Source organism: Vanacampus margaritifer, chromosome 19 (genome assembly GCF_051991255.1).
Source record: "Vanacampus margaritifer isolate UIUO_Vmar chromosome 19, RoL_Vmar_1.0, whole genome shotgun sequence".
In the NCBI taxonomy this organism is placed as follows: domain Eukaryota; kingdom Metazoa; phylum Chordata; class Actinopteri; order Syngnathiformes; family Syngnathidae; genus Vanacampus; species Vanacampus margaritifer.
Genome location: NC_135450.1, coordinates 16,660,228 through 16,672,847, shown reverse-complemented (window position 1 = coordinate 16,672,847; position 12,620 = coordinate 16,660,228). Strand labels below are relative to the sequence as shown.

Genomic DNA, 12,620 nt, shown 5'->3' with positions numbered 1-12,620 from the left:
GTTTGAATGATCAAACTAAACTAGCAGCCGTAGAAGAGCACCTTGAATGACATTTTTAGTCGACCATGGCAACAAATGTCGCATTATTTCCTGACATTGGCTCATTTGTAGGTGGTCTTGTTCGTGTTGTCATTTTTGGTCTTGCTGGACGCGTTTCCGGCCCAGTTCGGTTCACACCATTAAACGGGAGGGGTTGTCCCCGACGGCTTGGGCCGGCCTCGCCGAGTCTATTTATCTCTTCTCGGCAAACGCCCTCCCACGACTTCAACGTCTCTTTAAATCGCTTTTTTTTTTTTGTCACTCGACGGAAAGGCTGTCGAGTTTTTCGACGGATTGAGTTTGAACACGGATTACCCCTTCCCCGGTTTGCTGGCCGTTTCGAACGTCCACACGTCCAGCTGATTGCACTGAGTGCCTTTCAATTATTGCTCTTCAAACGGAGTCATTTTGGCGATTCAAAGCGAGACCCACATTTTTACGGCTCACATTTCCCCCCAAAAGGATTGTTCAACCGGGCGAGGACGTTTTGTTCTCGTCCGCGTCGCGTTTTCGTTTTTTTCCCCTTTAATTTTTTTGGGGGGTAGGCTCCAGCGAGCGAGCAGGCCCCAGACTCATCCCCGGCCTCGCGTAGCCTCCTGCGGCCGGCCGCCATGGGCGACACCAGCGAGAGAAGCAAGCCGCCCGGCCTCCCTCCCCGGTGTCCGTGTGGCTTTTGGGGGTAAGTTCTGCCCATTCGGCCGCCTCGCAATGAGACGATGAAATCCTTCCAACGGACTCAAGTCGCCCATTGTTGTTGTTCGGTTGAACAGGCCGAGGGTGGGGGGTTGGGAACTTGGCTAATAAATAAACCTCCTGCCTGACTGTCTCCCTGCCTGCTTGCTGAAAAGCGGTCCAATGTCAGCCGTTTAGCAACTTTTGGGCCCGGTTGGCCGCCGGACGGCTTTTTTTTTTTTTGGGGTGGCGTTTGAAGACATTTGCTAGGTGACGTGCCCACGCAGGAGATGATTTATTGGCAGCAGCAGGTTCCTTTTAAAGGCAGCCCTGTTGCTGCTCTCACAACGACAACTTCTCCTTTTAGATTTGGGATGGAAATTGCTCACTTGACTTTATGTCAAGGTTCTAAATATCTTCATTTCCCGTCATTTGGCTGCTTTTGTGTTTTTTTGTGTCACGTCAAAGTGGATGTACGGTAACAGTATGTTGCATACCGGACATGATTCACAGCCTGCATACGTCATCAAGCAGCATTTGAGCCTTTCTTCCGCTTTTATGAATCATTCAAATGACCAGATGTTGTCAACCATCCAGCTTTATAATAACAATAAAAATACTGTAAATCGTGTAAATACATGGCAGCATATCATAGCAATTCATCTAGGTGGAAATTGTGCAAGTGTGCCCCCAAGCGGCTGCTGGGAGGACCCTCAGTTGAATTCATTGCTTTTTGGAGTCCATATGATGTTCCTTGATCTTTTTATAGGACTGAAGAATAAGAGAGGGAGAGAAAGAAAGACAGTTGTCCCGCTGCCTTTGATCTGCGATGTATGTCAGTTGAACCGACAGCACACCTGTCGTCAACGTCAGGTGACACACGTGATCGCAAGGTGTCAACTGCAACCACAAGGGAGCTTCCCCATGGGCTAAATTTACACATGACCTTTTATAGAAATCTTGAAAATAACCAAATTACCTGTAATAGCTGCTTAGCGTGTTTTCATGACTTTAAAAAAAAAAAGGTGTCATTATAGTGAGTTTATTTCTGCATTTTCAGCATTCCATCGCTAGTCATGTTAGTAGAAGTACGTTTTTTTTTTTTTTTAATAGCTGGAATTCACCCTAAATGGCTGCTTCAAACCAAAATGGCCGACTTCCTGTTCCATGGCAGGCATTTGTCCTTAAGACATTTTAGTACGTCCAATTATGTCCATTTTCACATCAATTGTTGAAACTGGTGTCAGGGAAAACAAATACACACTCAAATGAAACTTGTCAATATTGACGCATACCGATGATAACAATGATTGTTTTTGTGTGTGTGTGTGCAGGTCCAGTAAGACCATGAATCTGTGTTCCAAGTGTTTTGCTGGTAAGCTCATTCAACCTCTTTATACACTTGCCATAATATTAGGAACACCTTTTGAGGAGCTTCAAAAAAAGGTCACGTTCGATCAATCCCGTTGTGAGACTTGAGCCGAGAATCTCAAAACAGTCCTGCTCACCATCATTAAGATCACCCTCCCTACAGTTAAGCATGGGGGAGGAGCCATCATTCTGTGGGGCTGCTTTGCTACATCTGGTACTGGACAGGAATCGTGAAATCAGAATTATCAAGACATTCTAGGGGGACATGTCCTACCACTTTACATACTTTGGACATCCAATTAAAAGGTTGTGATGATATAAATTTGCTACATTTCCATTTATTTCCAAAGATATTGTAGAGATAATGCAAAAAATGAAGGGGTGCCAATAACAGTGAGCAGGACTGTAACTGTGAGGCGGCTCTGCTAACCACTTGCGCACTGTGCTAAAGAACATATTTGAAGAGAAATAGTAGTTGGAAATGTTTCAAACTTTCGATATCTTGAATATTGCTCACTTTTAATGAGTGAAAAAAAATCACACTTTTTTGTCTTCCTCCCGTCCGCACTGCAGACATCCAGAAGAAGCAGCCGGGCGAGGACAGCCAGTCGACCGTCTTCACTAGTAGCAGCAGCAGTGAGACGACCGCCGCCGCCGTCACCAACGGCACCGCCAGCGCCGCCCCCGCCAACAAGAGTCCATCTATATCCTCGTCAACGTTGCCATCTTTGTCCGCGCCCACTACCACGGAGCCGCCGGCTGCCGAGGAACCCTCGCCGTTGTTCGCCGCTTCCAGGGAGGGTAAGTGTGGAGGAGCAAAACTGCCAACATTTAAAATAAATAAATGAATAAAAGTGAAAATAAATAATGGATATTAAAAATATAATTCAAAAATTTTATACAAAAAAATAAATATAAATGGAAATAAAAACAATATATATATACATCCATAAATAAATAAAAAACAAGATTGAATTTTTTTTTTATAAAAATAAATGCGGAAATAAATACAAAAATAAATATATAAATGGAATTAAATATGAATCAATACATAAGGCTCTGCGCTCACATTTATTTATTTCATGCTGCAGACGCTCTGACAAAATGTTATTCAAATGAGGGTTTGTCTTGGTGTTGGGTTCCGCTGACGCTGTCGTCCTGACAGAGCGTCGGCAGTAAATAAATGTGAGAGCAGAGCGTTTTTATTTATTAAATTCTGTTTATATATTTCCACATTTATTTTTGTATTTATTTTATTTATTTATGGTTATATATATATTGTTTTTATTTCCATTTATATTTAATTTTTGAATTCAATTTTTTATATCCGTTTTTATTTTCACTTTTATTCATTTTGAATTTTGGCAGTTTTTGTCCTCTATAGGCAAGCAAGCACACCAGAAAAACTGCATCGACGCATCATGTGCATAAAATACATAAACGTGTCTTTTTTTTTTCAGGTGTGTCATCGACGGTGATGGCGCAGGGTACGATGCGCACGCCCACAAAACGTCCTCGAGAGTCGGGTACGCTCTCCACCTCCAATCTGCTGAGCCCCTACCCGGCAAATCCGCACTTGACTCCTCCTTTCTTCTCTCCCGCCACGTTCACAGCCTCCGCTCCGGAGAGCGAGGTCACGCCGGAGAAGCGGCCGCGGGCCGAGGCAAAAAAAGAAGAAGAAGAAGAAGAAGTCGGCGGCGGCGAGGAGGAGGAGGAGGAGGATGAAGCGGGCGGCACGCCCAAGCAGAAGAACCGCCGGCGCTGCTACAGCTGCCAAAGCAAACTGGAGCTGGTGCAGCAGGAACTCGGCTCCTGTCGTTGTGGTCAGTACACGCGTCGCATTTTGCCCAAATGATGTCGCTGTCATTTGTCAAAGGTACGCAACGGGTGCCTTTTTTTCGGCCGTGGCTCCTTGAAGCTTTTTCTGGGTCTATTTTGACAGACAAGTCTACCAAATTTCATGTTGCCAAGTGTGACTTGAAAATCAAAGGACACTTAGGAATAGCCCAAGCCGAAATGGCTGCTTTAAACCAAAATGGCGGACTTCCTGTGTCTTATCAGGCATGGCTTCTTGAGACTTTTTATTTTATTTTTATGGGTCTACTAAATAAAATAATATACGGTATCTACTAGTATCAAGTACCGTATCTGCTATTGTACTGTATACGGTGGACCATGGTATTCTGTCAGCTCGCTTGCAGCACCCGGTGGCCATTAGCGGTAGTGCTCTTGAGTGGTTTCGAGCTGATTTGGCTAACAGAACTTTTGATGTTAGCCTTGGTTGCTCTGAGCTGCTCTCCCCCACCCTTGTATGGTGTTCCACAGGGTTCAATTCTTGGGCCTCATGAAGTTGAGTATCTCCTAGTGCTGTCACTATCAAATATTTTTTAAATTCTATTGATTATTGCATCAAATAATATACAGTATATATTTATTTTTTAATCCACTAAGGTTGGACGTAAGTTTGATTGATTGAGTGGATATATGTACTCATAATTTATTATCTTCTATCCATATGTATTAACAGCAACAAAATTAGCCTGTGCTTAACGGTTAGCAATTGCGATTAGCATTAGAGCGCTTGTGAAAAACACTTGAGGTAATCAAACACTAACATTTAGTACACACACACACATCGTTGTATCTACATTACACATGTAATAGTGTCTTAAAAGTCACTTAAAGACGTTACTATCACATTATTCAACGACTAAACAAGGGTGGAGCTAGCTGTTAGCTACATGAGATCAATCACTTCCTGTTCCTGTCTTCTTCTGGCCATGTTTAGTGCATGACTGCCCTCTACTGGTTAAGTGATGAACACCTAAAACCGAGTGAGAGGTTATAACAGCCAAAGTGTGTTTAATGACGTTCAGAACGTCCTTTCCTGTGTTTTGGGGAAGCTCAATATGCTGTATTGTCTTTAATAAAAAATACACTAAGTACTATGGAAGCTGTTTTTAAGCATGTCTGCCATTCGTCCACTAGATGGTGCACTAACAGAAAAAATAAAAATTAGATCACAGCCGCCATCCAGTACTGTGTGCGTCTGCAAAAAAAAAAAGGACGTATTTAAAACATGGACAACCCAAGCGTGGTTCCGTCGGAGCTTCGAGACAGAAAATTGTAGTTGACCTATTTTTTTTTAAAGTCGACCTTTACCACTTTCCACTCACTTTGACCGCTGATGTGACGTCGGCACCGAAGTTACTGAGCCTTTTGTTGCGTTCCAGGCTACGTGTTCTGCATGCTGCACCGGCTCCCCGAGCAGCACGACTGCCTCTTCGACCATCTTGGGCGCGGGCGCGAGGAGGCCGTCCTCAAGATGGTCAAGCTGGACCGCAAGGTGGGCCGCTCGTGCCAGCGCATCGGCGAGGAGTGCTCCTGATGGCTGCACGCGCGGCGAGGAACGCGGAGGCGTGGCGAGGAGGAGGAGGAGGAGGAGCCACTTTGGACCCAGACGCCGCTCACACTCACGCAGCCTTAACCCCTCCTCCCCCATTGGTCTCTCTTCCACTCGCACGAGATTCCCCAACCAACAGGAAGTTGCGCAGAACTTTCGCCGTCTTCTCTCTCAGGTCGAACCCACCTTCCTCCCTCCTCCTCCTCCTCCTCTTCACTTGTTCTTTGGTGAGCGGCATTTTTGAGCTGGACTTGGACTCACATGGACTCGAGGCGAACACATCCCCATCTGTGTTGTGAGTGAATGCGTGTACGCCTCCTCTTCCTCCCCCACGATGCTCGGTACTTAGCTCCTTCTAAAGGAAATGTTGTGTGCTGGTGGCAGCATGATTTGATGTTGTTTTTCTACCGCAGGAACTGTGGGGCCTTAAACGAGGAATGAATACTTAATGGATACTTCAAAATAGCACTCATTGTCGCCGCAAAACCACAAAACGACTTCTAGGAAGAAGAAAGAGAAAAAAAAGCCAGGAAATCCTACTAAAACATCTGAGCTTGATTAGGGAGACACTTAAAATGGCCACAGCAATTTGGGACAGCAACATATTTATGAGAAGAAAAGAAGTTTACATCACTAGTTTTTCCTCGCACAAAAGTTTTTGATTGTTCACCAAAAGTAATCGAGTAATCACGTGACCTCCTCCAGGGCTTCTGTTAACTTATTTAATTATTATTTTTGTGGGTATTTCGTGGCTACAGTTCATGGATGGGTGTGTTTTTTTCCTCAAATTGACGGGCTAACGCTAATGCTAGCATCTAAATGCATCAAGGCATTGTACGTCGTTCCGCTGAGCAAGCGTACGACTTCAGTGACCAACCTTTTTGTTTTCTTTCCAAAAATGACAAAATTGTGATCCTGATACGAGGACGACGCACGTGACAATTATTGGCCCTAAAATGGCCTCTTTTTGTGTCTTGGGGCGTTTTTGTTTTTTCTTTGACGGTCTGCCAAATTTCATGTTGCCAATTAAAACGGACTTCAGGGCTGCGTTTACAAAAAAAATAATAATAATCCCCGGGGAAGGCTAAATTGAGCACACAATTGCCCCTTATAATGGCGGACTTCCTTTTGGCTTTGTGAGCCAAAACTTCATGATGCTAATTGAAACAGGAAGCTAGCTTGTTGGTGTTTAACAGCGAGCCACAAATGTAACAGCAAACATTGGAAATATTCAAGATTTCACGTCATCTGTCCATTGAGTAGACGTCATTAACATTTGGTTACAATCGGACAAAATGTCTCATCAAAGAGGACGGCCCAAATCACAGAAACGAGCTTGTGACTTGAACGCAACACAAACGCGCCCATTTCCCCCCCCTCCCCCAAAAAAAGACTTTGTGGTGTCCTCGCTCTTAATCGGCGACGCGCTTTGGACAGGATGCTACCGCGTTTGCACAAGGGATGCATTTCCGCCGCCTGATGGGAAAGCGGCGGAACTGGCCAGTTGGTCCTCGTCGTCCTTTGGAAGCGCTTCCTCCTCCGCGGCCGTTCGCTGCAGCGCTAAAGGGAGAAGAGAAAAACGTTGCAGATTTTTTGTTGTTGGGATCTTTTTTTTTCTTCTTTTTTTTTTTGGAGTGCCGATGAGAAATGGAAGAACAAGAAAATATCTTTCTGTACCTTTTTAAAGCAAATAATTATTTAACCATATATCGGTTTGAGTTACTTACACCCTAGCATAGAGTGGCGTAGTTTCAACGTATTAAGAAATAATCTATCCTATTTTCTCCTTTTTAATTTTATTGTGTTGCGTTTTCTGATGAGGAAATAAACTGGATGAAACGATGTGGTGTGCTGTACTTTCTTTCAAGGAAGCAGTCATTTTAAAAAGTTACCAAAGATCTAATCTCACTATGTCCCACTGGTACATCGCAAGTAAGCGAAATTCAGACGCGGGAAGACAAAAGATTGACTTGGTTGTTTTATTTTTGGCGACATCCAGCACAAGTCCATTTCTATGGTATGTCTCCTTTGCAATATTTTCAAATTATCCCATGTTATGAAGTTTACCATTCGTTTATTTGTGGTTTGGACTCATTGGCACATTTCTTGATTAATATTCTGGTGGTGCATTTAAGAACAGTTTCCAAGTCCAAACGTCCCTGCACAAACTGGAGCTATGTCATTCCTTTGGAGAACGCTAGATGGCAGCAGAGGAACGCCTTCCGCGATCAAAGAAAAAATACAAATGAAGTTGCAGTATAACAACCGTGACTCAAAACTATTACCTACTTTTTTTTTTTTTAATTTACCTTAAATTTAGAGCTGAGGAACTTTAAAACAGACCCGCCAAGTCTTTTGTAGATTTAATCAAATCCAAATGTGTTTGTAAAATATTGCATTATCATTTTACCAATTCGATAAAAACACAAAAAACAGTGAAACATACAAATAACCTAGGTTTAAAAAAAAAAAAAAAAAAAAGTGACTAAACAGAGGGTTGTGAAAAAATACTGTCAATAAGCGGGTGTTTCCACAAATAATGGGGCATAATTAAGTTATTTGTCCAAGTACCTAATCAAGATTGCGTTCAGTGTAGCTACTGACTTTTCATTCCATTTACAGTTCTTCAGTTCCCTTAGCACAATGAATATGATATTTGCCCATTAACAAAATAATCTTTATTAAATCTGAATGCACTTCGCTTTTTAGAAACGAGAAAAGTTGAAATACTTTTCGTATTGTACTTTATTGAGTTTGGCCGGCAGGTGACGCTGTCACGTACCGAATCACGCAAACGCGCGCGCGCACGCTCGCACGCTCGCACTCGCACTCGCACGCGGGCAGTGAGTGGAATGGAATCACTCGCGTCGCTCGCCCGCCAGAGTTGAGGAAGCAGCACCAAGTGGCGAGCGCTCGCTTCCCCGTTTCCTCTGCCGGCGCGTGGGGAGCCGTGGGCAGGATGAGCGCGCGGTGGCGCCGGCGTCGTCGGACGGACTCGGCTCGGCTTCCGGGGGGCGACCACCGCCGCTTCTTCTTCTGCGCCCGGGAATGAAGCGCGCGTGTCGGCGCGCGTCGGTGGCCGTAGCGGTGCTGGTGTGGCTCGGGGCGCTCGTCTATCTTCTGGTGCTCAGCCGCAGGAGGCTGCCCGAGCTCGGCGTGCAGGTTGCCGGTGCCGGTGTCGGAGCCGGTGCCGGTGCCGGTGCCGGTGTCGGGGATGGAGCGGCAGGGGGGCAAAGCAAGCAGGTGAGACACACCGACAGCTCACGAGGCACGCACGCACCTGTGTCACGCGCACTTGTGGGACAGTTTTCCCGCCAATTTGATTGTTTGCGCCTGATTGCGCATGCGCCTGTTGGGTGCCGCTGTCGCGTGGGACACCTGTGGCAAAATCTGACAGCTGACTGTCACAACTTGGACTTTTGGCTAAGTCGGTCTTTTGTCTGTCTAGCTCTGATGTATGAAGTAATAGTAGTAGTAAAAAATTTAATAAAGAATCAGGATTTAGATGTGGCAAAAACAAAACTAGCAAACTTTTGACATCTTAAGTAAGGATACCGCTGCCAATATGTTTTTTACATTTTTGCTTTATATTTTTGTTTAGCTACAGTATGTCTCAAAAAATTATAGTGCGTTACACTTATTAAGTCAAGCACCTGCTAGCTAGAAGATAAAATGTTATTTCTGCTTGAAACAAAAATAGTTTGAACTAGTTGTTCTCTCAACTAAAATATCGTGTGCACTAAACTGTCAGCTTGAAATAAAACAGATGATTTAACTTAACGTTTAAATATGTTTGCAAAATAACGTTAATCTCCAAACCTAAAACTCAGCACGAGTGACGTCAACAGCAAAAAACGATTTGCTCTCAGCTGGAAGTTGACCATGCTGATCGCGTTAACGTTTGCGAGGCGAGTGATGCAAGCGCTAGCGCTGGCTTGCAATCCAAAGCGCCTTCAAAACAACCTCGGCGACAAGCGTGCTGACGAAACGCGCGTGCTGGCACCGACGCTGACACTTTCAAGCCCGATAACGAGTTCACCGCGGAGATTTGACACTTTGCTTCTCAAACGCTCGGCCAGCCTGTGAACAGATCCATCCGAGTCCGTTTCCTTACATCATTTCAATCGTTGTCTATTTCGAAAAAAGCTTTGGCGAGTGAGGGGGGACGACACATCGACATGTTGCAATACAACTGTTGGAGTGCCACAGGGGTCAATGTTAGATCCCACGTTGTTCACGATGCACAAGAAGGATATCGGGAATTGAAATGACATGAATAGTTAGTCATGTTGGGAAAAATCGGCAGCCATTTTAGGACTGTTTGTCATCAAAAACAACACAGATCCAGATCTGATTCAGGTTGCTCACTAAGCGCCAATGTAAACATAAAATCCCATTGCATATGTTGTGACGCTTGTGATATCAGATAATCAATCCACATGATGATTGATTAATTAGTTTTGACGCGATAACATTTGAGCCTTGGTGGAGGCCTGCGACGTCACATGGCCACCAGGTCGGCCCCTGATTGGCTGGGACGCTGCTGTCCACTTCCTGCGTTCCCTCTGCTACTTTCAGTCTTTTCTGCCGTAACACAACATCCGCACACGCGTGCACACGCACGCATGTCAGAGATTATTAATGTTGTGGTCGGTTTGTGCCATGCGGGTTGCAGCCATTGTTCCTCAATGTGAGCTATTCAGCCGGCGCCTGCGAGGGAAATGAGCTTCGCAGCAGCTGGAAGCCGCAATCACAATAATAAGCAAGAAAAAGAAATAGGGAAAAAAAAAAAGCATAATTCCAGCTCATATAGCGGACACGAAACTATCTTTTGTTGAGCATTTCTCATTTTAAAAACATAACCCTAAAGTAAAACCCTAGTTTGAAACCCGAACCCTAGTTTGAAACCCTAGTTTGAAACCCCAACCCTAATTTGAAAAACTAGTTTGAAACCCTAACCCTAATGTAAAACCCTAGTTTGAAACCCTAGGGTTTTACATTAGGGTTAGGGTTTCAAATTAGGGTTAGAGTTTCAAACTAGGGTTTCAAATTAGGGTTTCAAATTAGGGTTTCAAATTAGGGTTGGGGTTTCATACTAGGGTTAGGGTTTCAAACTAGGGTTTTACTTTAGGGTTAGGGTTTCAAACTAGGGTTTTACATTAGGGTTAGGGTTTCAAACTAGGGTTTTACTTTAGGGTTAGGGTTTCAAACTAGGGTTTTACATTACCGTTAGGGTTTCAAACTAGTTTTTCAAATTAGGGTTGGGGTTTCAAACTGGGGTTTTACATTAGAGTTAGAGTTTCAAACTAGGGTTTCAAATTAGGGTTGGGGTTTCAAACTAGGGTTGGGGTTTCAAACTAGGGTTTTACATTACCGTTAGGGTTTCAAACTAGTTTTTCATACTAGGGTTGGGGTTTCAAACTAGGGTTTTACTTTAGGGTTAGGGTTTCAAACTAGGGTTTTACATTACCGTTAGGGTTTCAAACTAGTTTTTCAAATTAGGGTTGGGGTTTCAAACTGGGGTTTTACATTAGAGTTAGAGTTTCAAACTAGGGTTTCAAATTAGGGTTGGGGTTTCAAACTAGGGTTGGGGTTTCAAACTAGGGTTTTACATTACCGTTAGGGTTTCAAACTAGTTTTTCATACTAGGGTTGGGGTTTCAAACTAGGGTTTTACTTTAGGGTTAGGGTTTCAAACTAGGGTTTTACATTACCGTTAGGGTTTCAAACTAGTTTTTCAAATTAGGGTTGGGGTTTCAAACTGGGGTTTTACATTAGAGTTAGAGTTTCAAACTAGGGTTTCAAATTAGGGTTGGGGTTTCAAACTAGGGTTGGGGTTTCAAACTAGGGTTTTACATTACCGTTAGGGTTTCAAACTAGTTTTTCAAATTAGGGTTGGGGTTTCAAACTGGGGTTTTACATTACCGTTAGGGTTTCAAACTAGTTTTTCAAATTAGGGTTGGGGTTTCAAACTGGGGTTTTACATTAGGGTTAGAGTTTCAAACTAGGGTTTCAAATTAGGGTTGGGGTTTCAAACTAGGGTTTTACATTACCGTTAGGGTTTCAAACTAGTTTTCAAATTAGGGTTGGGGTTTCAAACTAGGGTTTTATATTAGGGTTTCCAAATAGGATTAGGGTTTCAAACTAGGGTTTTACATTAGGGTTGGGGTTTCAAACTAGGGTTTTACATTAGGGTTAGAGTTTCAAACTAGGGTTTCAAATTAGGGTTTCAAATTAGGGTTGGGGTTTCAAACTAGGGTTTGACATTACCGTTAGGGTTTCAAACTAGTTTTTCAAATTAGGGTTGGTGTTTCAAACTACGGTTTTACATTAGGGTTAGGGTTTCAAATTAGGATTTTACATTAGGGTTAGGGTTTCAAACTAGGGTTTCAAATTAGGGTTGGGTTTTCAAACTAGGGTTTTATATTAGGGTTTCCAAATAGGATTAGGGTTTCAAACTAGGCTTTTACTTTAGGGTTGGGGTTTCAAACTAGGTAGTTTGAAACCCCAACCCTAATTTGAAACCCCAGTTTGAAACCCCAAACCTAATTTGAAAAACTAGTTTGAAACCCTAACCCTAATGCGTTTACATTAGTTCCTTGTAACATAGCGTGGAGTTGGAATGAGTGTTTATCAATATGGACGCAGTGATAGGTCAGCGACCAGTCCGATATTTGATCTATAATCTACTCTGCCAAGTTTAATTTGGTTTCAAGTTCACCGTTGAGTTATGATGTCTTCACTCGCACTCGTGTCACGCCACCGTTGTATGTACAAGATGAACGACACCAGTTGTCCTCTTTTCACACATATTTTGCCAATTGGTGGCACAAAGCATCTTGGAAATCATTTTGGCATGTGTGAGAGCGATTTTAGACTTACAGCACTATTTTATTTTTTATTTTTTTTGTACTGCTGCAGTTGTTTCTAAAGTGCTTTATAAATAAAGTTGAATTGAGGGTGTGTGCGTGAGAGAGTTTGCGTGAGCGTGTGTGTGTGCGTACGTGTGCTGGCACGACAAGTGTCGCACGCGATGCCGGATTGAGCCATCCATCACGTTTACGGCGAGCGCAGGATGAAAAGACAAGACAGAAAATCGGGATCAAGATTACAAGGGAGTGAGAGAGAGAAAGAAA

The 12,620-nt window shown here is 43.5% G+C and overlaps 2 protein-coding genes across 6 annotated transcripts in view; both read left to right on the top strand.

Moving 5' to 3' along the window:
* Positions 1-152: 152 nt before the first annotated feature.
* Positions 153-7,327, top strand: LOC144039232 (AN1-type zinc finger protein 3-like). Of its 2 annotated transcripts, XR_013289388.1 has the most exons (7): positions 153-718; positions 2,046-2,086; positions 2,656-2,883; positions 3,543-3,608; positions 3,696-3,905; positions 5,316-5,826; positions 5,899-7,327. XR_013289388.1 is itself a non-coding variant. In XM_077552350.1 (6 exons), exons 1-6 carry the CDS (start codon positions 651-653, stop codon positions 5,468-5,470), a joined length of 768 nt encoding a protein of 255 aa, XP_077408476.1. In that variant the 5' UTR covers positions 153-650; the 3' UTR covers positions 5,471-7,327. The 2 variants fall into 2 exon arrangements, 1 of the variants encoding a protein (XP_077408476.1); XM_077552350.1 differs by having other exon boundaries at positions 5,316-7,327.
* Positions 7,328-8,321: 994 nt separating this feature from the next.
* galnt14 (UDP-N-acetyl-alpha-D-galactosamine:polypeptide N-acetylgalactosaminyltransferase 14 (GalNAc-T14)) overlaps positions 8,322-12,620 on the top strand; it is a 51,666-nt gene continuing 47,367 nt past the window's right edge. For all 4 annotated transcript variants that reach the window (XM_077552634.1, XM_077552632.1, XM_077552635.1 and 1 more), the window contains exon 1: positions 8,322-8,728. In XM_077552634.1, coding sequence (XP_077408760.1) covers positions 8,534-8,728 — 195 coding nt within the window. In that variant the 5' untranslated portion in view covers positions 8,322-8,533. The remainder of the gene's footprint in view (positions 8,729-12,620) is intronic.

What these genes read in the sequence shown, in the direction of transcription:
- LOC144039232 (XM_077552350.1), top strand. Translation starts at nt 651, where the DNA reads ATGGGCGACACCAGCGAGAGAAGCAAGCCGCCCGGCCTCCCTCCCCGG. An exon ending in TGTCCGTGTGGCTTTTGGGG is followed by an intron (nt 719 to 2,045) that starts GTAAGTTCTGCC and finishes GTGTGTGTGCAG; the next exon opens with GTCCAGTAAGACCATGAATC. An exon ending in ACTCGGCTCCTGTCGTTGTG is followed by an intron (nt 3,906 to 5,315) that starts GTCAGTACACGC and finishes GTTGCGTTCCAG; the next exon opens with GCTACGTGTTCTGCATGCTG.